Source organism: Malurus melanocephalus, unplaced genomic scaffold, assembly GCF_030028575.1.
Source record: "Malurus melanocephalus ecotype Western Australia unplaced genomic scaffold, MMel_1.1 scaffold_210, whole genome shotgun sequence".
In the NCBI taxonomy this organism is placed as follows: Eukaryota; Metazoa; Chordata; class Aves; order Passeriformes; family Maluridae; genus Malurus; species Malurus melanocephalus.
The window spans coordinates 1,002,505-1,028,334 of NW_026623442.1; the positions used below are offsets into that span (position 1 = coordinate 1,002,505).

Sequence of the window (25,830 nt, forward strand, 5' to 3'; positions counted from 1 at the left end):
CATCAGCTCCTCTTCAGCACTGAGGGAACTYTGGCACCCAGGGATGCTTGGACTCCAGTGAGACATGGCTGTCACCTGCATGTATGACTTTAAAAACCTTCCCCTTGGCAAAGCTACTGTTTCACTGGGTTTCTTTTCAGACCTGGGACAGCACCATAYTGAGGAATGTTATGCTAAAGACATGCTTACAACAGCAAATGCAGGTACATTTGCTTTACTAAAAAATAAAATTTAGCCACAGATTGACTGGGCTGGTAAAGTTGTCTATGAATCCCAAAAGTAGCTCCCTTTGGAAATTATTTCAGCAAAAGGCTCACAGGTCTTCAAACTGGTATGACCATCCTGCCAGGGCAATGCTTTCAGAGTTTGCCTTGACGCTCTCCCTCTGCCCTGTGGGTTTCACATCTCTCCAGTTTCGTGGGATTCAAGTGAAGCACAAGCCTTAAAACACCTCCCACCTCACCTGGAGTGTTGCTCCCTGGGAGGAGGGGGMCACTTTCCAAATGAAGGTGTTTATAGTAAGATACAACTCCACAAAAGCCCTGCTCTCCCTTCTCCTGTTCAGGAAGGCTGAAGCCATCCCGAGCTGCAGTGGTGATGGCAAACACCAGACATTTTTGTGTCGGAGCACCAGAGGTTTCTCCCACCTGCTCAGGGTCCTGCTGGAGCTCTGCCAGGAGGGTAAAGATGCTGGAGCAGCAGGAAGGCAAGGGGAGGCCTTGCCCATACTTTGGTGAACTGTACCAAATTCAGCTGCTGCTGTGACCCCCCCAACCAGTCTGGCATGGAGAAACAGCGCTGGAGCCTCCCCCTCCTCGTCCTTTTTCAGTCTCTGCTCCTCTGCACAAAGCCTTGTGAGCTCCCAGCACATTCCCTGTGCTGCTCCCCAGCTCTCAGCCTGGCAGACCCTGCTGTGCACCGAGGTTATTTTGTTCAGATTTCCCAGCCCGAGGCTGTAACTGGAGCAAGAGCAGGCTCAGGGYACAGACCATCCCTCACAAGTGCTCCTGGTGAAGGGGCTGTTTTCCTGTGCCCGGTAAATAAACACATAGTGACTGCACCTTTCAGCAGAGGGCTTTTCTCTTGTGCTGCTTGTTTTGTTTTAGCATCTTGTCCCTCCATGCCGTTTGACACGCACTGTGCTGTTAATTCACCCGCAAAGCACATCACGAGCTCRCACTGTCACCCATGAAGGGTTTGTGGCTCCTTTAGCAGGCCTTGAGGGACAGGAACCACCTTCTCCTCCGTCATCTTCCCTGTGACTGGCACAGTCAGGACATATTTTATCACACATTAATTGTACTTCCTCATTGGTGCTGTAACCAACTCCATTTCCTGCTCCGTATGACATTTAAAGCCGTTTATGCTTTGGTGCCCCATTTGTTACAGTTAACAYTGTTATGTTAAATAACATCACAGAAGTTTTCAGCTTGCTCAGGCTATCAAAARTTTAACTTTTTTCCTACCTACATAACAGTTAAGGGAGGACATTTTAGGTTCCTACAGTAGTACTTATTTATCTGCCAGCCAAAACCTCACAAATTTCCTAGAACAGTAAATGCCTGGCTCTGTCAAAGGCTGTCATGGTGCAGCATCTTCATTCTTAACTCTCACTCCAAATACAGAGGGATTTTTTCTGAAACCCCACTGTTTTGTCATTACAGTGCAGGACACAGAGGAATCTATTTCCATGAATGTTCTTTTAATTACAATTTATATAATTTTATTATYATCCTTAAATTCTAAGTGTTTCTTGACATGGAACAGATCACAACTTCCAAGGTTTTCACCTAGGCTCACTCCTGATACCTGCAGAACTCTGCATACTGCACAGTGCCTTTACTTCCACTTCATCCTCAATATGGTAAATTTTCTCTTTTTCACTGAGCTGAAATAGTAAGAAATAGTAAGAAGGTAGAGCTTCACTGAAGAAAAAGGTGATCAGGATTCTATCATAACTGCAATGCTCAAATTTAAATGAAATTTATTCCAATGAATAGATCTTAAAGATCCCTTTTCTCCTTACTGCTTTAACTTCTCATGGTTTGTCCTTGGATGAACCTTCTGGTCAACAGCACAGTGAACTTACACTGAAATTGCTGGGGTTGGTTTTTTCCCTTCTTTCCCATCTATCTGGTTTATTAAAGAATATTGCTTTCTTACACAGAAAACAAACAAACAAACAAACAAACAAAAAAAAAAAAAAACAAGAAAAACCTAACCTGAAAAACCCCAACTGCCCAAAATACAACCAAATGTTCTTGTTCTAAAAGCAATTCCTGCAGCACTTCTGGAAGACAAAAAGGAAAGTTAAATTAATGCAATGACATACAACTGCCCTCAAGCCAAGTTCTGAAAAGTGTTGTCTCCTTCATTTCTCCACAGKTCTGGTAACCCTTCCAGCTTTAACCTGCACTCACCTATTGTGCAGTCTTAAAAGAAAGGTGGAGGGAGGGTGGGATGGGGTGGAAAGGGGGCAGACTAATTACTAGAGCAATCAGTTTCAGAATCTTTCATTATCAGCAGGTAGATAGATTGTGAGCAACAGTAAAATCGAGCAGTTTAATCCAAGCTGAAGGTGTGCCAGACACTGCTGAGGTGTGCAGGGAGAGCACGACTTCATGTGACAACTGCACATCCCCAAGGACCTGCACGTGCTCGCCTGCCTGGTCACATGCAGACAGCAGCACTAKCCAGAATCATGGAATTATAAATGTTGGAAAAGAYCTCCAAGAGCATCAAAACCAACTTTTGACTGAACACCACTCTGTCAACAAAACTATTACTGAGTGCCACATCCAGTTTCTTCAACACTTCAAGGGATGGTGGCTCCACCATTTCCCCRGGCAGCTCRTTCCAGTGCTTGACAATCCTCTCAGTTGTCAAGAAGAAATAGAAATAGTCCTGTAACTCTGAAGGATCCAGAAGTACCAATTCTAGAGACAAGTTAAAAGAAACTGTTCACACTCTTCCAGMAAACTTGCAGTTCCTGTGCTCTTTAATTCTCCCACCAAACTTGTATTCATGGCAGACTCTCTTCCCTTCACTGCTCCCACTCTCCAGCCCAGTAATTTCAAAAGCCTCCTTTCTGTAGTCTCTAAAATCAAGCAAGTGAAAGAACAGGAAACCAAAACTTGTTTCAACACTGCAGCTTTCCTCCCCCAAAGCAGATGATCCTTGTCTCCGTGCTATTTACATTTGTGTATTATATTAAAGTTTCCCACCAATCCATCATTTCATTGAAAAATAATCTGGTCTGCCCTTTTCTTGTACTTTGAGTACTCCCTGCCCTTTTCTCACAGCTCAGCTGCAGCGTGCAGGGTTTGGGGTACCCTTCCCAGGCCATGCCCTACCCCTGCTGGGCTTCTGCAACAGCCACAGCAGGGAACCAACAAGGAAGCAAGAGAAAGTCTGGCTCACACACCTTTTTCATCCTGAAAGCTTTGCAAGAGTCCTCAGGGATGCAGGAAGCAAGAGGTAGTGAAGTCCAAGACAGCTATATGTGTGACAAAGGCACAGAGAACAAAAGAATTCTTTTCTATAAGAAAAAAAAAAAAAAAACATAAATTCTTCCCTGGAGTGAAAATAACCACTTCCATTATGCAGGTAAGTCAGCAGCAAACAATTATGGAGCTCTGATCAAGCACTTTCAGGAGGCTTCTGGACTGGAAGTTCACGTTTGGGTTGGGATTCCTGGCTGAACAGACTGCAGCATTCTGGTTCACAGGAGCGGGGCATCTCCAACAGTCCTGCATTGAGACACTCTCCARCCACATGGATCAGCACCATTTTTCTCATCCCAAAGTTCAAGCTTGCAGATTTCCTGAGCTTTAGGACCAGCTTTTCTGAGCTTGCAGTTCACCGTGCAGTTAGGTCCTGGTACAAAAACTCTAAAACTCTTAAATTTCATAGCTCAAATTGTGGTTCGTGCTCCTTTAGAGAGGGAAGTGTGTGTCTAGGGAAGCCACAAAGTATTTCTGAAGAGATCTTGCAGTTAAACAGCCACAGTTCCCATCACCCTGAACAAACAGGAAATTGCCATTAATTCCAGTGTTCCCATCAGCTCAGCTCCACTGAAGAGGATGTGGGAGTGCAAAGACCACCAGGCAGGACTTGCAGCTCATCTCTCCATGGTCAAACATCAAAGACAACTTCAGGAAACCCAGAATTTAGGCAGCAGTGCTTCAGCAGTAACACAAAGGATCCTCTTCTCACAGAAATACCATTCCAGGGCTGCAGGGACAGGCTGGACAYGGGTGCTGCTCTGCTGTTTCTGAAGTTACAGCAGCAGCAGCTCGTTACTCCTCAGCTCTCATTTCCTCCCACAGCACGGGATGGCCGATGTCAGAGAGCACAACTGAAGTTATTACAAGGCAGCCTACGCACTTGCTTCACCAACTGGATGACCTTTTTAAGGAGAAACCCACCCAAAACCATCTGCAGCAGCCTAGGTAATACTGAGGACATTCCTATAGGTCCAGTAATAAATAAAGACAGGGAAAAAAGCAGCTATGACTATGAATCTTTGGAAGCAGCCAAGGAAGTTCAGTGTGCTAGCAACAAGAAAACCTCCCGCAAAAACAACTTAAAATGACTTTATTTTTTTAGGTATATTAGCACAATATTTACAAAATCATTTCATGTTTCATAAATAAAAACGATTTCTTGGGTAAAGACTATAGATCTATAGATATTTAAAATGTCGATATATTTATATATACACACATATGTACACACACAAATAAAAGCATACAGTTATGAACAACTTTGGTTTTAAATTACTGGTGGGAAAGGGCTGGCTGGGTGTCCCAATTTTTTAACCTCTTGCTTTTAAATTCATACCTACAAGAAATCCAGCCCTTAACACAACAGGATGGTGGGTTCCTCCCATTTCTGGGGCAGTGTTTCTGCAGCCCATAAATGGCCAGAGCTCCTCAGGTTTTGAGAACTCCTGGGAATAGCTCGGCCTGCTCCCACGGTGACACGGAGGGGTTCTGCTGCAGCTTGCTTTACACAAGTTAACATAAAGCTATCGTACAGAGTGGTTTTTATAAGGCAGAATACCTCAACAGAATCCCAGTTGATTTGGTTATTTTATTCCTCTGCTGCTTTCAGCTTGTCAGAGGGAATCACTAGTTATAAACAGGGAGCACTGCACAGTACTTAATTAGAAAAAAACCCCTAGATTTTTAATGGAGAATCATCTCCCATCTTTAGCTAGAGATCACTGAGATTATGGAAAAACCTGTATCAAAAGATTSGTATGTAAGAGCTCAGACCTCACACGAATACTCCCACTGACAAAGCAGGACAGTAATTGTGAGCCATACATGCTTCTCCCATGTTTGGTCGCAGGGGTGACCATGACCCTCTTCCCTGTGTCCAGTTCCACTGATCCCAGTCAGGGCTGGCCCATGGCTTGCTTTAAACGGCTCAATCCTGCAGCCTTGGCAAGAGAGACGATTATAACAGCACCTACTGTAAAATCAGACACCTCAATTTYGTTTTGTTGAATTCTTGATGCGACTCGGAGCTCAACGTGCAGGGACCCAAATCCCTGCAACGTGCACCCAATAACATGGATATGAACCTTAGTTTGTAACATTCAACTCTGAGAAGTGCCAAATTACTCAGTATCTTTAAAAACATGGATTTTATTACGTGACTGTTTGGCAACAGCTTTCTAAAACCAAGTTTTAAACTGTTAGAAGGATAAAACCATGTGTGCCTTTGAAATACAGTACCTTAGTACAAACAGGACAGTGTCAAGATTTCTACAAAGCRTACACAAAGTCCAAGAGCAGCCAACTATATTGGAACAACTCTCAAAACAGCTGTAAAAAACATGGCAGAATCTCATGGAATGTGCAAGTCCTAGTAAACTGATTTTTAACTGCACCACTTAGATATATACAGAAACTGAGCTTCCTCACTCCTCATCAGCTCCTCCTACTTTTTATTTCATCTGTTTTTGACATAATGGCAGCAACACAAACTTGGGTCAGAAATTATATAACTCTTTTCCATTCAAGAAAACAAGATTTTAAAACTCTGTCTAAAATACACTAAATAGGACAACTCCTATTTTTATGAAGCATCCACAACTTTCACAAATTCACTGAGTTAAGAAAGCCTGAAATTGCTTCCAGTTCCACACACTGCACAACATGAACACACACAAGAACCACATTCAGCATTAAGATTACCAGCTCCTGTGCTCTGTAATTCCAGTGCTGAATTAGGCTCCAACAGCTGAGCAGTTTCTTATCAAAGGATGCAGAGGAGGCACAGAGAGCCCTCTCGCTGGACAAAAATATTAGCCACCAGAGCACACGTGACTACTGTCCACAGAGAGGAATTCTAATGTCTCAGAATTAGAACTCTATTCATAATTTCAGGAGAGCTGGGAGTAAACTTTGTACTTAATGCAACTTCGTGTGTGACTTTTTATTTCTTTTTTAATAAAAATTTTGCTGAATGTCAGAAAAGATGTATTTGTACAATCTCTACTTCCTGCTTGTATCATACACATAAACCATACTTTGTCCATGCACACAAATAAAGAAAACAATAGCCTAAATGGTATTGCAATCTCTGGGCTCAGCAGGCCCATTACCAAAGCAGTGACTAATGATAGTTTTTGAAAATAATACCACTAAGGATTACTGCAGGGAGACTCTGTACTGGGCAAATAGTGCTTTTTATATTCTCATCCTCAACCATCCYGTATACACCATAACAAAAGAAAATAAAGATCACATGTGGGCAAACACACATGTTCCTTGCTACAGCTGCTGTGACTATAAAATTACATCATTTGTATCAAAAGCACTTTTGCCACACATGCAAAACAACTAGATTCCTGAATTTCTTCTCGTTGAGTAGTGCATCTTCAAGGCCACGGTGTATCAACAACGGTGTACTTTTTTGTATACGCATCACATAACTCTGCAGTTCTGGGAATTTAAAAAGAAAGAAAAAAAAAAGATTGTTTGGGAAGAACAGCAACATTTTGTGCAGCCTACACAAGTTACAGCTGTAGATTTTGGGGTGGTTTTTTTTTTTAATTTTAAACTTTGAAAGCACATTTAGCATTCAAATGGTGGAAAAAAGGTGTTACTAACAGCAAGTGATGCTTCAGCCTCTCCAGAACAGAAAGGTGGACACTGCCTTGGAGCTCTCACTCGTGAACTGGAATAAACTGAAGTGGCTCAGCTGTCTGACCCACGCTGTCTAGACTCTAATGCTGGTTTACTTTCACAGGCTATTTTGTAAGCTAGTCAGCTTCAGCATCTGATTCTGATTCATCCCTGCTTCAGTTTGTGTGTGGATTTTCCAGGGAAGGTTAAGGTAGAAAGCAGGTAGAGCTCAAAAGGTTGCTGCCTCCAGCATGTGAGTCAGAGCATTTGCCTTCCATCTGTAAAACCTTCTGTCACTGGTTAGGAGCCATCTTTCAGGGCACAAAAAGCAGACAGACTTCTAGCTCTACCCTAAAATGAAATGGGTAATTGGCAATTTCTGTGCTTTTGGAAGCTTCACCTCAGCACTAGAAGGAGGGTTTTCATAAGTTTAAATGAGACCCAAGAAAAACCAGGCAACTTATTTAAAATTGCATYTCCAGGCAAACTCTGCCTTGCTCTTCAGCAGTATGAGGTAACTGCAGTGAGCCCATCCTGATCTCCCTTCTGGTCTGCTCTGAATGCAATGGACTGGCAAATATCTATTTGTTTCCTGATCTCAAATGACTCTGTGAAGCAGCCAGTTCTGGTGCAGGCCCTGCCTTCCACCCCTCCCTGCTCACATTGTAGTAACTGGTACCTGCATTTATCAGGGTGTTTATAAGGCACCAGTGCAGTTATCCTTTGTGCTGAGGAATTGCTTGTATTTCTACTGGTTTAGAAAATAATTATATGGAATATCTGGATGAACCATRTAGTAGTCATAAGTAACACAAACCACACAGTACATGGTATTTGTAAGGAAGCCTGTTTTTAAAACTAACTTAYACACCTTTTTCCAATAAGAACTAACTAGTACCTCATTTCCACATTGYCAATTCATGCCTCCTAAAAATAGCATGATAGAAAAATATTTCAAGTGAACTACCAGATTTGGAGTGACCTTACTCTTTATCCTAAGCAGCAAAATGTTGTMATTAAATGCAGGAGTACCAGGCTGRGAGTCTARTGATTATCTCATTACAAGCTTGTTCAGTATCCAGGAAGACACAGAAGTACCAATATCATCAACAAGTGCTTTTTTATCCTATTCCCATGAAAAATACAGCTTCTAAGTAAAAAAGAATCAATAGTACTGTTTTCATCTTCAAACTTTATCTAACCTAAAATTTAAGCTCTTCAATGAGAGCCATCTGAAAAATAATTAAGTGAAATCTGATTGGAATACAATCTAACAAAACCCAGAGAATTCAGGTAACATGTAAAGAGGGGGAGAGGGAGAGAAAGTTACTTTTAAAAAACCACTTTCCTGTGAATTTCCATGGGAGATCACCAATTAAATGCCTAGAGAAAGCTTAGTTATATTAACAATAAAACCCAAATAGAACAACCCACCACCAAGGAAACATTCCATGCATCTTAAAMACTACATGAGCATAAAGGAAACATAAAGCTATTTGACTTTCCACATTTATTCAGAAGAATACTATTGCACAGTTCTCAGACTGACTCATCCTCTTCATGGTTTAGGAATGCACATTCTTCCTCTGTGTCTGTATAGGATGCATGTATTCATTCTTTTCAATTAAGTATAATCTGAGTAAGAACAGCACCTGCCCTGAAACYTGTCCTCCAAGTTTCATCAAATTAGCACTGGGTAACACTTAAAACATCAAACCCCTCAAATACCTAGCCATTAAAWTAAATATCTGGAGATATATTTAGACTTACCATCATTCTAACATCACTCCTTTTGCATCTTTAAAAGTCAAACAAATGGATTAGTAATGAGTGAAAGAGAAAGAAATGCTTCATAATTAATATTCAGATTAGTTCTAAAATTCAGGTTAGAAYGTGTTACTACTCAGCATGCCAATTAATGAACATAATAGCAAAAAAAGAAAAAAAAATTAAGTAATCARTTTTTCACTGTAAATTTCCCTCACCTAAAGCACTATCAGTTTCCCAACACCATGAGAGTGTTTCCCCAACCCAAAGAAATATGAAAAGAATAGAGTGGCAAAGATAGATTTTGCAATGATYGTTAAGTATTTCACCCAAATAAATCTTTATGAAGAGTGAACATCACTTTTCAAGACCAATCCCTCTTTTTCCCTTAAAAGCTRGACATTTTGCAAACCAAAGATTTGTCCTAAAATAGTCAAACAATGCCACTGGCTAGCAAGCACATTGTCATAAAATGGGGAGTCTGGAGCTGCAGGCAAAATTTCAYTGAGAAATCAAACTCTTACTGACTCACAGAGCCATGTAAGTTGCCACACTGATCTGCCATCTCAGTGCTGTGGGATTGGGAATTAGAACTATTGGTTCCATCTTTATCCATAATTAATCCCTTAAGTAGAAGATAAGCCTTGAATATCACCTACCATTTAGTGGTTCTTCTACAGCTTTCTGCAAAACATTTAAAAATATATATATGTATAAAAAGCCTTCATGTTTACTTCTGGCTGGCCACAGTTAAATTACTCTAATTGACATATACAGTAAGTAGTGATTCTACAAAAACGAAGAAAGCTTAATGTTAATCAAATTAATGACTAAAGGTCTGAAAAAAAAATTACATCAGTCAACAGCTGCATTCTCCAGGCTGTTTCCCTTACTGTGATGTTTACCCAGATGAAATATCCCTAGGTGGCAGCGGAAGCCATGCAGATACTACTTTTAAGCTCTAAAACCTAACTGATTATTTCTGCCATTTGATCAATGGTTAGTAACAAAGCAGCAGGACTAAAAAAGAAAAGAAAATTAGTAGCCAAGCAAATCAAGTGGAATCTCCTCAAAAAGAAATACACGACAGTTGTGCATTTAGTCTGGTAGACAATCATCRGGAACAACACACGCAATCTACAGAAATGCTCAAGAAAAAAATCAGTACTTGGTTAAGATGGCAGATTTCAAAATACACACCTTTTCCCCCTCCGACTCAAGAAAATCTCAAGAATTATTTTTTAAATGTGCCCCAGTGTCAAAATGAAGCCCTTCACCAATATTAACTTTTCCACAGTCTTTAGATGACACAGAATCAAAGTGCATTCTTAAGATTACTTCACACCAGTTTATTGCCTCAAAATACAGCAATATAGGCTGAGCAGCCCTTGATGGAAACAAGAAGCATATTAACACACTCCAATTTCCACCAGGTCTTTCCATATCAGCCATAAGTTCATGGACACAAATTACATCACTTGAATTCCTCTGTTATCTAGCCCTCAGTTATCTGCAGCTGCAAACAGCATATTTGTACTTGCTGARGTTTCCAATGACCTCCAAGTTTTAAAAATTACTTTGGATTTCAGTCCTGTCCCCAATTAAGAGAGTAACATGATGTTCATTCCTGTGTCGCTGTGGCTATTTCTTTATTTCTCAAACCCTTGCTGACGTGGAAGACCACACTGTGAGGAGAGCAGCTCATGAAGAGAACAGAGTTCTCATCAAAGGATGCTATTTTGCATGCTGGTTTATATCTCAAAGTTTATTTACAACCAAAACTAATTTAAGAAATAAAAAACGTCCTCTTGCCCCCTTTACCTCCATTYTTAACATAAACACAAGGATGTGAGATAAAGGCAAGATTTCATTKTGAATGAAGCATATCTTCAATTCACTTCTCAGCTCATTTTTACAATGTAATTATCTCTTACCCTCTTTTTCTTCTATTTTTTTTAACTCTGTGCACTTATATTCCTTCCATAAAGAAAGACCAACCCTCTGAAACACTCTTCCTTAAAATGAAAAAGGATGAGCAAAAGCAAAGGAAACTGAAAAATTTAACAATTAAAAAATCTCATGTCCTAACTGCAGTCAGCTCTCACTGTCAGAAACTATCTTCCTTCAACAGCTGGGTCTCAGGCTCTAGACTGGAGACCTGAAAATGTGTTTTAAATGATGGCTGGCATCCAAGAGGTGGGTTGAGTTAGTATTTGCCAGATCCCCCTGCTACAAGGAAGTTTTACAGTTGTGCCTCTTTCCTTGCTTCTGGAAAACACTAGAAATCAGGCAGTTCACATTCATGGATCACTCAAAAGCACTGGGTAAGTCTGTGAAAATTACTGTTTTGGAAAGTATTAGTTTACAATTCAAAACTGCTGATATTTTTCAATTTGTTCTGTGTTACCTAAAGACGGACATTCTTTTCAGGTCTCATGAAATTAAGGGGCATTGTAGGAAAATCAGAAAAAATGGTCAGGGCTATGCCATCTGTATAGCCAGGAACTGAAGAGAAAATCAAAGGGTTCTGGTRCACAAGACCACAGGAAAAAACCTTCTAAGTCCTTCTTACAGGCCACCTGGTTGTTTTGCACTCACCTTAATGAAAAGGCTTTTCAATGAGGTGAGCAAAAAATCTTTTAAAAATTCAGGTGGAAGAGTGCATTGTAAAAGAAGGCCAAACTTCCCTGGACATCCACTGCCTTTCAGTGACAGCAATGGAAACTGCACTTGGGCACAACAGCCAGAGTGGCCCCGGGTCACGGTGGCACTCACAGTACTACAGACACACTCAATAGGGACAATGGAGACCACCAACTCACTCCACATTAGACATCTGTTACACAGCCAGAACTATTGCTTGCTACCAACCTGGTCTGAATTCGAACTAGTGAAGAAAGGTTCAGTATCTCACTACAATCCCCTGAGCCATCTAGTCACCCCAAATTTATTAATTTTAAGCTTACCCCCGGACGAGGATGATCTTTCATTCTGGAACCTAAAATAATTACAAAAGAAGTGACCAGGCAGATGAATAAATGTCATGATCAATCAAATAAAAACACAGAACCACAGAATTGTTAAGACCTCCAAGAACATGAAGCCCAACCATTAGTCCAGCACTGCTGCCTTCACCACTAAACCAYGTCCCCAAGTGCCACACCTACACATCACTTCCAGAYGACCACCCTTTCAGAGATTTTTCCTCACATCCAACCTAAACATCCCCTGGCACAACCTGAGGCCATTTCCTCTCATCTTGTCACTTGTTATCTAGGAAAAGGTACTGTCTACTGAWAAAACTTGTAACAGAATAGTAACAMAAAATTGAAGCTTCCCCTATCCAAAGTTATTTRATTTTATGATCTGCTGATTCTTAGAGCCTCTAAGTACTCTTCTGTCTGGGAACAAAATAATCTTATCACGTACAGTGTGTGAATTGCCTCACTCATGCACTCAGCTCTAAAAGTGAATTAGGCTACTTACTATTCATTGTGCTTATTTTGGCATGCTAGAWTTTACCCCAACAATCACATTTGACTTCTTCAGCCAGCATAATCAAATCACAAATGCCACATTTATGCAGCACACAGCACTGAAGTCAATACTATGCAAGTATATACAAGTAAACCAAAGTCAATAAAAAACTACATTTATTGTTGTTACTAAAACGATTGATTCATGTCTGCCATATTTTTTACTCATCTTCATTTATCTTGGCTATCAAATATTAGGCATTCTGCCTCAATTTCTTCTTTACTGGRAATCTTCTCTATCTCAGGGTCTGTTATTTCTGTCAGAAACTATCTTCCTTCAACAGCTCGTCTCAGGCTTTAGGCTGGAGACCTGAAAGTGGTATGCACACATTAAACCTGGGAGACTGCATGGTTCGGTGCAGAATTGTGACTGCACTCACTGTAAGACTTCAGCAGGTTGAGTCTGTAAGAAYAYACCCTCAATTGTACAATTCTGTGTYCACAACAAGGTGTTTGAAGAGCCCTCAAGCACAGCTTAAAACAAATGTCACTCTGACCCAAGCTGAAGACTGCACACAATGTTATGCTGTGGTGTGCCAGCATTCCCATCACAGGGCATTGCTGGGTTTTGTTTATTTAGCAGATCTTCAAACTCKCATCTTTTTGAGATCTGATGAACAGACCAGCTTCTGAAACAAAGCCTTGCTATTCTTTTCTCCTCTGTTTTGAAATTAGGCATGAGGAAAASCAGGATTCACTAAAATGAAAGGTGTGCATTCACATTGCTCTAATTTTAACCTACCTCTAACCAAGGCAAATCACTAGGTAGGTTTTGCTTCTTTAAATCCATGTTTTGATATGCTTTTGCCACCACCATCCCTCAATCCTCTACAAAATCCCTGACACCCTTTTGCTCTCTTCATTCTGAGCTTCAGCTGGCCARCTGTGTAAATGCAGAACTTGAACAGCAACATCCCTCCTACAACAAACATTCTAACCTAGGAAGCCTGGCTGTGTTCATCTTAAAACAGTTTGTGATGACAAACTGGGGGTTTCTTAACTCAAGATTCCCCACRTGCTCTATGAAACAAAGCCAACACACACAGACAACTTTTCAGTAATTTTTAAAACTATGCAATGGTGAAATCACACCTTGTTCTCAAATAAATGTCTACTTGAAAATAAAGCAGAATATCAGGTGCTACTTACCCATAATAAACTCATAAGCCAGACTAAGCAAACTTGCAATAGCCATAATAGCTAAGCCAGCAATCAGAACAGACCCATGTAATGGAGGACAGGCTGGGAAAAACACAATAAAAAAAATCTATATCAACTGACACAAAAGAAGCACAAACTCTTACTTCCAGATATAGCTGATTAGTAAAATACATATAATAAATTTATACAAAAATACATAAAACCAGTCATGATTAATTTTACTTTCAAAGCTATCCCAGAACTACTCCTGCATCTTTCTTTTTTTGTACACATTCTTTAGTGATACAAAGGCATTTACTGATTTATCCTGCTTAGCTTCACTTTTCTAGTAGTTTAGATACTCTGTAGTAGCATTGGTGGATTCTACTGTCATTCACTGCAATTGATAATGCTCTTTCATTAACTGTATTTTAAATTTAAATTTGCATCTTCWATCCCAACTGTTTTGGACTATAATTGTATTAGATAACAAAATACAATACTGTTACTGATAAGCCAGCTCAACCCAGGATAAGCTGCTTTTATTAACCCTGCAGGGTCACAGAGCTGAACTTCCAGAGATACAGACAACATCTACCATTTGTGACCTAGGAGAAGAACACCCMAAAAAACTAGGGAYTTTTCATTTATGAGCATTATAAAAAMATCCTTGTTTTAATGCTTTACCAGAAATCTCTCATTGCCTTATTTTACTATTATAACTTACAAAACTTACAAACACTTCTGTAAATAAAAACAATAAACATAAAACTCAAATCACAACTCCACTAAAAGGACTATCATTTCACCTAGATTAGACAAACCTTTAAAAACTGTTTCAAGGAGAAACAGATCTTAAATTCCCAACCAAATCAACAGAAAACAAGAAATCAGGAGTATAAAGTGCCCACAAGGAACACAAATATGTCCTCTCCTACTAAATATACTGCCAAGGACATTTAGTCCTAAACTGACCCTTTTTGTCTGTTGTGGGGTTCTGGTGGCACAGGGGAAAGCAGAGAGGCCAGGGGCAGGGATAAGGGACATCACWGTGTGTTCTGTGTTCCGTTGGTGTTCCCTTATCACAGTGACAGTTGCTCAGTGATGAAACAGTGTCAGTCATAATCACACTTAAAACAGCCCGAGAACACTTCCAAGTTCACTGTCTGCACATTTACCTTCTTAATGTGTTTTAATTATTRAAATATTMATGGGCTCAGGTGCARACARGCAGAAGTAGCAAGTAATTTCTGAWTGAATCACTGAGCATAAGACAATTATTATTACTTAATTTCTAAATGTCCTAGGCCTCAGTAAATAGTTACCCAAAATCAACACTAACATGTAAAACAGAAACAATTAACTTTTCTTTTTTTTTTTTTTAAGTTTACATAATGTAGTCATGAAACTGATGAATGTAATCCTGCCTTTGGGCTATTGCTCTTTCACCAGATAAAAGAACATTAGCACAGTAGACCTAAACTACATTTACAGAAGTAACCAGCTAACATTCCATGTAGTGGAGCCATTTTCACAAACTTTTAGTGTTAAACATCAGGTGTAGACAAGAGTAAAAAGCACATTCTCACAGATGACAAATTGCTTACCTGGGACACATAGTGAAAAACCAACCACGGCAATTATATAACCAAGAAGTTTCAAACCTATCAGAGCCAACGTTGTCTGCGGTAAGCTGTCAAAAACTGGGAAAGAAAAGAAAATTATCAGGCTGAACTACAGAGACATAAAAGGCAGATCATTCACATAAAGCTGGAAATCATACTCTCCAAATTCTAAGCTCAGCCAGTCAGTGTGACAACGAAACACATAAGTCACTGCCAGTCAAGGCTCTTGTATGTATATATATACATAAAATTATTCATATATAAAAAACATCATAAACAAACCACAAGCAGAAAAAAATGGAACACACACACTCTTAAGCACTAGTTATTCAATCCAGTCCCTAGACCCAGGAAGGGAGAGCAGAAACCACTCAGATGTGCTACCCTAAATCTCAGTGTTCAAGCAGGTAACTCCTAATTCCTCCCTGAAGCAACTCAACCCAACAAACATAGGCTGAATATTTTGCTTTGAGATACCAGAAATGTGATGAACCCAGGATACTATTGTAGCACCTGTTTATACAAATGAGAGTATTTTGCAGATTATGGAAGAAGCTCAGTTTTTTTCTATCCATATGTTAGTGAGTAAATGAATACTCACCAATTCCAAACATGATGTACTGAAGTGGTATCAAAATCACAGCAGGGATTACGGTTAGGCCAAGGCCAGCTTGATTCCGTACAGTATAGCCATCTGCAAACATTTATGTGGGAATCAGTAAAACCAAAACTGCTAACTGGATTAAAGCACATAGCAACAAACATAAATCATTAGCATCACTGAGTTTCTTGGGTTCAGGAAGAAATCCCAGTGAAGCACCAGAAGTCACTCTAGTTGCTAATATTCACCCCAAGGCAGTGGGATAGAAAATAAATCTAAAGTCTGCATCTTCCTATGATCAYCTGAAGGCCTGACAACCCCAATGCTGTTTCTGTTGCAGTCTGTGTATTTTTTTCATTTAAAACTTAGTAGATGGCGATTAGTAGGTGATACTAACTTCCATACTACAGCACAGAAGAGATTCTTGTGTGCTCTTGTTCCCTTAAACTAAGAGAGCAATTTTAATCACTTACCTTGGACAAAAAGAGCAGTGCCCGCAGAAGCTAAAACTGCCAAGATGACAAGTGCTACAATAATGCACACTTTCCTCAGAGATTCAATTTCATATTTTAATCCTTAAAGGGACAAAGAGGGAAACAATCAGGCATACAGATTTTCTCACTAAAATACATAGAATTATGATTAGGACTGTTCCTAAAGAAAGAAACTCAAACTCCTAAAAATTAAAATTATTTACTTTCCCAAGATTTAATTTGTTTTCATTGTTTGATATGGTTAATATGGCTTACTCAGAAAAATGACACCTGGCATCGGCGTTCTAGTCAACTTTTTAATTTTTCTTTCCATACAATTCAGGTGGTATGTTATCAGAGTACCTTWGGGGCATGGTACAGGTTAATTGAGGTAGAGGCACTGCTAACATTTAAATGTTACAGTGATTTGTTACTCAGATGAGTATCAGTAGTGATTTAGAAATTCCTGGTTTCATTCTCTTCCTCATGACACAGCATGAGCTCAGACACATCACCTCTGTCCCCAATGGAACTCAAATCCTAAAACCCAATCCTGTAAWCAAACAYCCCYYGCAAACAAAAAMCCCACCTCAAACAAACCAAGAAAACATACATTCCCAAGTATTACACAGAAAAATCATGCCCAATTTAACAACCTATTTAATGGCATAAAGTACCATTGGTGGATTCCCAAGCTATCTAAGAATACAATTAAAGGAAAAAATAAAAAAAAATCCTGACAAACAGTAAGTACACTCATATTCATTATGTTAGAGGTAGCACAACTCTTTTCCCCACAGAGGCCAAGACCTCTCACTGAATAGTCCAGGTGCAAAAAAAAAAAACATCCAAGCATGCTGAAGTTACTCTTATAAAATGACAGTGCTTCTCCATKAAATTATTACTTTCCTAAAAATGTTGAAGTTCTGATATGAATGCAAGGGAATGACAATTCCTGAACAGATCAGAGGTTCCCATACCATTACAAAATATGAAAATCAGAAACATAACAATACAGAAATAAAGTAATTTAAAAAAAAAAAGTTTTCAACCTTTGACCACGGGTGGAACTTCGAAGAGACACATAAGACTTCCAGAGATTCATGAAAAATAAAGGAAGTTATATACAGATGGCTGAATACGTATTATTTCAAATCACTCTGAGTGCAATTTTTTTCTGTTTCTTATGGAGTTGACTCTCAGCTGAAATGTTTCTTTTTAAAATTTTTTTTACAAGTCTAGAAATTGAAAAAGGATGAAAAATCTCAAAAACTGATGTAACAAATTGTACCATCTGAAAGACCAGCACACAAAGAACATTCCACATTGCACAGATCTTGGGMACCAGTGTATAAAGAACACCTAAGGATGCCTGACACTGGTGAATGAACGTATTGCCTCTAAAAACTTAACAAAATCACCTATGTCAGTGTTACATTGTAATTCAGCCAGTCATAAAAGACTAACGAAAAGTTTCATATCAAGAGAGCACACCATCCTTCTCTCATATTGATTTTATGACTACATAATGAAACATTTTCRAATTATTCAACAACATCATGGTGAATCAACAGTGAAGAAAAGCTTTACACATACCATGTCTCTGTKTATTACCTGGATCTATTCCCACACATCTTTTAGATGTGAGCACYATCTTTCATTTTACATAGATACCTTTATCCTGGAAGTGATTCCAGGACAAATCAGCAAATGTGAAGAATTAGAGAGTCAATACTTACCAATAAAACTTAACTGAGCTGCACACAAAATAACAAGTAACCACATCAGTGATATGATGACAGCCCTTTCCACTAGAACGAACCATGGTCCTAGACAACAAGCAAAGAAAAACAGTAGGAAGAGAACAAAAACTGAGGCTATTTCCTTTATATTTAGCATTCCTCTTAGGCTATGTCCTAGATTGCCCAGTACTATGTGTCATCTTGCATTAAGAATCATAACAGGCCAATAAACCTGTGTCCACTACCTGTGTGTTTTTCTTCCTGATCTTCTGTGTGACAACCTACTTCTTCAGCACTGCCAGTTAACCCAGTGTTTCCAAACTGGAAGTCTTAAACCTCCACYGGAGCAGAGAATATGCTGGGGCTAATTTCTGGCACTACAAGGTACTGAATTTGTGGAATTACAAAAATATTTGTCAGTCAGAAAARCAGTGTATTTAGGCTAAGCAGAGAAGATATTAGAAGTCCAATTTGAGGCTTCTTCAGCTATTCTATCTGAGTGGTGGTAACTCAGGAATACAGGAGCTAACACAGGGGCTAACCCCAGTGAGGGAAACATTGCCTTGCTAATTTTAGGTCTTCCCAACATCATTCATTTAGACTTTTCCCCTGCATTTTGGATGCCTTAGGCTGTTCAGTCAGTCATGCTTTAAGATCCTGTAAGCCACCTTCCAACATAAAATTCTGAAAATATCTCCACTGAACTAGAAAATGCAGTTAATTCTTGCATCTCTGCTCATATCTTCATTTAGACTCACACACTCAGTGGAATCCAAAGTCTCTATTCCTTAYATTACACTTGCCACCATTCCTCTGCCTGCCCATTTGCTTCCAAAGAAATTTCTAATCTTCATTAAGTTGTACATTTGTTACACTTTTTCTCCATAYACAAAAGTTGGATCTGTAGCTCCAGAAACATGTAATTAAGCAGCAATACCTCACAATGTTCAATGCTAAGTAAATACCCCAAGGACAGCTTTTAAGTTCATAAAYTGCCTCCTTTCCCTTCCCTCCCCTCCTCCCACAAGAGGTCACAGAAGAAGATACAGCGCATACAACAGAAATACAAGGCAAACACTAAGCTGAAGGCAGGCAAGAAAATGGGGAAATATCTGCCAACTTGTTAACCATCAAAATGAGGTTAATATWCTAAATTGTTTAAAAGAAGGCTTTTGCTTCATTTGCAATTTTAAAAAAGCAACTAATATTGAATAGCAACTTCAATGCACAGTGGTCACCCTCCAGGTAAACCAAATTCCAGMAATGCCCTTCCATGCAACTGAGAATAATGAAAGAAAGTATCTGCAAGCAGATACTGAGAACTAACTTAACTTCTGTGTAGCATTTCCAGCTGATACTCTCTGATATTACAAAAAGGAAGCAGCCAAGAAGCCTGATATCTGCTAGGGCTTCAAGCAAGGCAGAACCACGTGTGGTCCAAGTCCTGGGGTCTGAAAGAACCAACTGCAGGCAACATGCAAGGAAGAGGAACTGCTGAATGCATTTTCCTGGCAATACACTTCCCTTACACTGGTGCTTCGTAGTAATCAACTAAACTCTTGGCATAAAGTACTATTTCGAGAGCCAATACAGGGCAGTCAGTTCCAAGTTAAGAGAGACTTCCAGACTGGGGGGAAAGAAGAGTGAAGAGAAGGGGTAAARGGGAAAGGAAACGGGGGAAGAAGAKAAGMAAAGAAGAAACAAGAAGAAGGACAGGAAAAGAAGAAAAGAGAAGAAGAAGATTGGAAAAAGAAAATGGGGACACTTGACAGTCACTCTCCTGATCAGGAAAGAGTGTGCACCCAAAGAAAAGGGCACTTGCACAGAAATCTTGCTCACTCTGCTACCCACTGCCTAGGTGAATCCAGGAGTTCTTCTTTGAAGAGATGGAGGACAGCTGGCTCTTGTATGACTATCTTCGTAAAAACATCAATTGGAATATGCTGGTAGTGACAGCATGAATTCATTGCTCAGAAATGACAGCGTRAAGACTGGTACAGGATTTCCATTATCCACTAACCCTTTTCAAAACTCACTTGCTACACTTTCTTCTATTAGCTTATTGCCTGAAGAGTTTCTCTAGAAGATGGAGCAGGAGCAAGCAACAAAAAGTCGTGCAGAAGAACTGAAAGCAAGCAAGAAACTGTGTTACCTGCAGCTACACCCTCAAACCTAAGTTTTACATTTCATAGACATATTGTCAAACCTAATGAGACCTCAAAACTATAAATTTTTCACCAACCACATTTTTCGTCTGGTGTTTCGTCGCCGCAACTGTCAACTAGAAAATGAAATTAGAAAAATTATATCAGTTTCCGATTTTGTTGTCTTTATACCGATTTCAAAATTATCAACACAGAGAACAAAAACTTGCGAATGGGGCTTGATTCTATTACTATCACAAGCCTTACTTCCTCTTCTGGAGCTTAACACTGAATGGCACAAACAGTCAAAAGARGCTGAGTAAGCTGTTAGAGAATGAAGGAAACAGAAACTGTGTAAACTTCCCTTGTTTTTGAAATGTTCAAAAAAAGGAATGATTTCGCACTTCTTCACTCTCAGTGGCTGTGCCCCTCTCAATTTCAGGACCACATCTGCTTTGCAGGATATATAGTTAACTAAATAACCAGAATCAGCTGAGAATTACACAAATGTCTGCAGCAGGACACAAGCAACATCCGTTTGAGCTTCACAAATATTTTATTGTGCAATGCAAAAACCAATAGCAAAAATTCTAGAGTGCATGGGTAAGACTCCCTGTGCTACACACATGCAACACATTCAGTGCTTGTGAGCAGCTCTCCAGAGGCAAGCCTCCTRGGCAGAACAGATAAACAGGGCACACCTAGTGAAAGTCCAGTGAAAGTTCACATCTGCAGAGCACTGGACAGAGCACACATGTACCGCCGAACCCATGGTCCAACAGCAGAGATGCTGGAGAACGTGGGCCAGGACCAACAAGATGACATAAAACAACTCTCTAGATGAAAAATTCATTTAGTSAATTTCTTTCAACATCTTCTCAAGATGGCATTTAATACTAGAAAACTSTAACAAGTTATCATCTATCAGTAACATTTTCCACCTCAGTAGAAAACTGCCTACCTTCAGATTGAGTTCTAGAGCTCTTAAAGCAGAATTTCTATCAGTTCTACCTGCAGCTTTCCAGCAGAGTTAAAGGTTGCAAGAAGCAATTCCTCCAAGAAATTATCTCTGCAGCCACTGTGATGGATGTATACATTTCAGTATTACAAAGATATCAGGAAGATGATCAGAAATATGTAATGCAATAACATTGCTGAATATATCAGCACTTATATAATAGAAAAGATGTGAGAAAGCATAGATTTTTCCTACATTTGATGTAAATCACCCTCAGCCATTATTATAGAATGAAAAAATGTGTTCAAATCTTCCCCAAGGAAGCACTCCCCCCTAACTTTAACCAAAATAATCCATGTTAGCTAACAAGTTAGAAGGCCTGCATGCTACATTTTTGTATTTTCACTTTAAAGGAGTACATTGCCAAGTCCACTRTTTTTCTCTTTCCCTTAAGATTTTTGCTTGCTTTCCCTCCCAAAGGGTTCTGGAAGCACAGCAGGCAACTCACCTGTGCTGTCTCTAAGTTCCATTTTTATTTCTCCTTCTCTGTTTGATTCTGTTACTTCACAGCTGTAATTTCCAACTGTTGCATCATTACGGTTGAGCACCAGCGAGGCCACACCCTTGGTTAAATCCCCCTGGGATAACAATCTTGCTGATGGAAAMGATGGACGAATATAAAACTCCTTTGTTTCACCCCGATAAGAAAAAATAACTTCTCTTTCCTTCTTCCATGTCACAAACATGACTTTTTCATTGTTCTCCTGTAGATTAGTCACGTAGCAAGGTAAAACTACTGTTCCATTACAGTCATTTTTTTCTATAATATCTGTCCCAACAAGTGACAACTGGGCAGAACCTATAAAGGAAAACGAAAATTGACACATTCAGAATTATTTCTTAATACTCRAGAACAAAGAAAAAATAATGACAACAGGTGAATTGGGAAAACAAAACAAACTCTCCTGTGAAACCACAAAAAGTGAACCATGCTTTAAGGGATTAACAGAAGATGGAAAAAAGGCATTATAATTTACTTACTCCTTCACACAAACTCAGCCATTCCTACATCTATTTAATGTATAGATACCATAACCTATCCTAATTATTAAAAAAAACAACAAAAAAAAAAAAAAAACAAAACACCTGGGTTGCCATTTACTTGAATACTTCTCCTAAAATGCCACATGCAAAAACACTGCCTAGTTTCTGCAAAGCATACACGTAACATGAACCACAGGCTGACCCACTGATTCARTTTTCTGCTGCTGATCACACAGTCTAGGAACTGAGGTCCAGGCATCAGCTCCACACGAACTTCCTTTACAGTTCATTAAGGACACAAGGAAAAAAAAAATCTCACTTTTACACTTCTGAGAGAAGGCAGGCAGGGCTGCTTAGTCAAGAGAGCTTTGTCATTTGTTCCTTCTTATCTCTGAAGGTGGAGCCAAATGCCCATAGGTTTAGATCATTTCTTGCGAACTCTCTTCCTTCTCCTTTCCAATGGAGAAGGTGCACACACAATACCATATATTAAATGAGATTATTACTMAGTATTTGAGTGTGTATACACAACAAAACTGAAAACTGAGAATCTGTAAAAATGACCAACCCATATTACAAATCACTGTGACTAATCTTTCTAACGATAGCATTCAGTGCAGGTAAGGGAAAATCAACACCTCACAGGATTATGTTATCACTGYTGGGTTTTCCCCTCTCTCTCCCACACTGTACACAGTTCCAAAACATTAGTACTGATTGACCACTGTCTCAAGGAAGACCTGGGTTCATTTCTGATTTTATCGGAAATGAAGATCCATTTATCAGTTCTTATGAATATAAAAAATCATAACATTAGTAAATAAATTACCAGAAGGAACCAGAAGAGGTTAGCTAAACTGCTTGGCTGTAAGCTATTAAGGCTTTGAATATTTTATTTTCTCTGTTTTTCCTTGTTTGTGTGAAATCATAATAAAGTTTAATAGCTTTCTTAATAGTAATTGCTCCCAAAAGTCCCAGAGACATTAATAATTCAAAATGCTTTACTACATCCATCTGATAAAAGCAAATATGGGAAATTACATGTATAACAAGACAATCCCCTAATACTGTAAGCACTGAGACTTTCAAACTGCAATAGCTTCAGGGACTTCAGAGGAATCACTTGCACTCACATGTATAAACCAGATCCAAAAGACGATATGTATTTAATGATTAAACTTAATTAGGGCAAGGGGAGAAAGAGAAAAAGCAAAGGAAGAAAAAAACCCATAAAAGTTATATCACTATTTGCAGCAGCTCTTTCTCCCCACCCCAAATCAAGAGTCTCAGATCACATTTAAAAAGCACTCCTGTTTTAAACATCTCTTTAATATTCTCACACAGGTTCCTGGATTACTACTGAATATCAAAAGCTTATAATAAACTGGCTCTGTATTTATTATGCATGACAGCGCAATAAAGGAAGAAGTATTCTCTGGTTTACTCATTGTGTTGCATYTTTAAACTAATAAAAGCAGCAGAAGCAGAACAAAGAGGAACTGTACAGAAACCTCAACCTATGCCCTAATAAAAAACAWATGTATACAATTAAAACCTTCAAAAGTTTTTTGTGAAATAAATTTCATACCTGTTTCACACTAAACTACAACAAAAACTGTTGTGGGTATTTTTTCTTTTTCAGAGCCAGCACATTTACAACTTTGGAGGAGGAATTTGTTCACCACTGGCTCCATTTCTTCAAAAAAGCTGATTTTCAACTAAAGGAGATGTTCCGAGTTATTTCCCAAAGTAAATAAAACCCCCAAGCATCTCTAAGGAATTAAAACAAACTAATGGAAATTTTCTGGCTAGTATTAGCAGAGAAGGGTAGGGAGCTGTCAATCCCTGACTGCACGGCTCTGCTGGCGCGCAGTTGATGCCTGGAGCCGGAGCAGAAGCGCTCCTGTGATCCGCTCCGGCTGAGCACACACACACACGGATCTGCGGGCTCCGGCCTCTGCAACCCGGCTGCTTTCACGGAAGAGCCTGCGGGGCTGCTCTCCCACTAAAGGGAGCTCCACTACTTCCTGCAGATGCTACTTCCACTACTGATTTCCAACAATCTTCTGGTGCTAARGCGAAGCCAACAGAACCCTCTGCCAATAATCTGCCAAATCTGGCCGGCAGYGGACTACTGGGTGGGCTCTTGGCCTCCAACTTTCTCGTGGATTGCCACCTTAGAGGTGWCACATGAAGGTGACAATTTTAGAGCATTGCACTAAGAAGTGTGGGTGCTTCTGAAGAAMTTGCAGTTGCGAAGCTTCCACAGAAAGGTTGATGCAAGTGAMACATGCAGTGCAAATTCAGAACTGCTGCACATGGTTGACAAAACTGGTTAAGTTTGGTCACTGCACCTGATGGGAGCCTGCCCTTCTCACCGACTGCAAACCATGCTGGGGCACTTGGCATTTAAGCCACTCTACTGCTAACTCCGGAATCCAGACTAGAATTTCRAGACCAGCTTTAAACACACAARCTTCCATGTGGTGCTTACAGACAGAAGAACTCTACAGCACCTACACCTCGGTGAAAGCGCCGCAAATTTTATTAGCTCTGTCCCCACACCGAGTTTCTTCCCAAGGCAGAGACAAGAACTTAAGACTGTGCGACGWCAACTGCACATCGATGGCACACAAACCTAACTTTGAAGATCAAGAAAAGCCGTTAACCCTGGGCCGTGTGAAGCAGGGGACCAGTATGGCCGTTTCAGGAGAGCACATCGAGCTGTCCTAACGCACAGGGAGGCGAGGAGCAAAGCTCTGTGCACGGCGTCTCTCCTCTCCCCCGCAACTTCTGCGGGAAGCAGCCCACCGCCGGCTCCGGGGAGGATGCGGGAGCGGTGGCGGCGGGGGCTGGCTGACAGCGTGTGTTTTGTGTGCGTGTGTGTCCGCTCCTTCCCAAAGGATGGCGAGCTACCGCTACGCACCGCAGTCCCACACGAGCCTGCTGCCAGCAGGGACASCCGGGAGCTCCGGTAGGGGCACCGCGAGTCCCCGCTCCGAGAGCTGCGGGAGCGGCGGCAGGACGGGCGGCAGCCGCTCCGCCCCGCTGGCCCCGGCACCTGCCCCCGCCCGCCGCCACCGCCATCCGCCCCCGCGCTTCCTTTGGGCCGCGGGGGCGGCTCGGTCCTTCCCTCGCACCCGCCTCGCACCCCGGGGGCCCCGCCGGGGACACCGCCGGGGCACCCACGCCGGGACCCGCTGGAGACGGGAGCGCAGGGCAGGCGCCTCGAGGCGATCGCCGCAGCCGCAGCCGGAGGAGTCAGGACGCCGAGGGAAGGGGAAGGCAGGCAGGAGTGAGGGGTGCGGAGGGCACTCACCTGCGCGGAGAGCGCCGAGCAGCACGGAGGCGGCCAGCAGCCACATGGCGGAGCGGCGGCGGCCCGGCCGAGCGCAACGACGGCTCGAGCGGCGCCGCAGCGGGCGGGCGGCGGGGCGGGGAGCGCTTGACGCTGATTGGCTGCTGCCCTGGCGCGGGGTGGGCTCGGCCTCACGGGCAAGCCCCGCCCCCGGGACGCCGCAGCAGTCGGCGGGATGCGCTGCCATAAGGCCTGGTTTTGGTGATTTTTTTTTTGGTGTCTTTTTAAAGTAATTAGCAGGACGTATATCCCACGCCCGCCCGAGCTCCGGGGCCGCGGTGTTGCSGTTCGCGTTTCCCCGCA

At 40.9% G+C, this 25,830-nt stretch overlaps 1 protein-coding gene across 7 annotated transcripts; it reads right to left on the reverse strand.

Annotated features, from left to right (window-relative positions):
* Positions 1 to 4,576: 4,576 nt before the first annotated feature.
* On the reverse strand, positions 4,577 to 25,591 carry CD47 (CD47 molecule). 7 transcript variants are annotated; one of them, XM_057373948.1, is made up of 12 exons: positions 25,489 to 25,591; positions 21,634 to 21,984; positions 20,266 to 20,304; positions 18,021 to 18,110; positions 16,282 to 16,383; positions 15,809 to 15,901; positions 15,190 to 15,285; positions 13,592 to 13,684; positions 11,873 to 11,904; positions 9,566 to 9,590; positions 8,910 to 8,937; positions 6,894 to 6,956 (listed from the first exon to the last, which is right to left on the reverse strand). In XM_057373948.1, the coding sequence occupies exons 1-11, from the start codon at positions 25,532 to 25,534 to the stop codon at positions 8,912 to 8,914; spliced, it is 993 nt and encodes a 330-aa protein (XP_057229931.1). In that variant the 5' UTR covers positions 25,535 to 25,591; the 3' UTR covers positions 6,894 to 6,956; positions 8,910 to 8,911. The 7 variants fall into 7 exon arrangements, with proteins under 7 accessions (XP_057229928.1, XP_057229930.1, XP_057229929.1 ...); XM_057373945.1 differs by lacking the exon at positions 8,910 to 8,937 and having other exon boundaries at positions 4,577 to 6,956; XM_057373951.1 differs by lacking the exon at positions 9,566 to 9,590.
* Between the last annotated feature and the right edge of the window lie 239 nt (positions 25,592 to 25,830).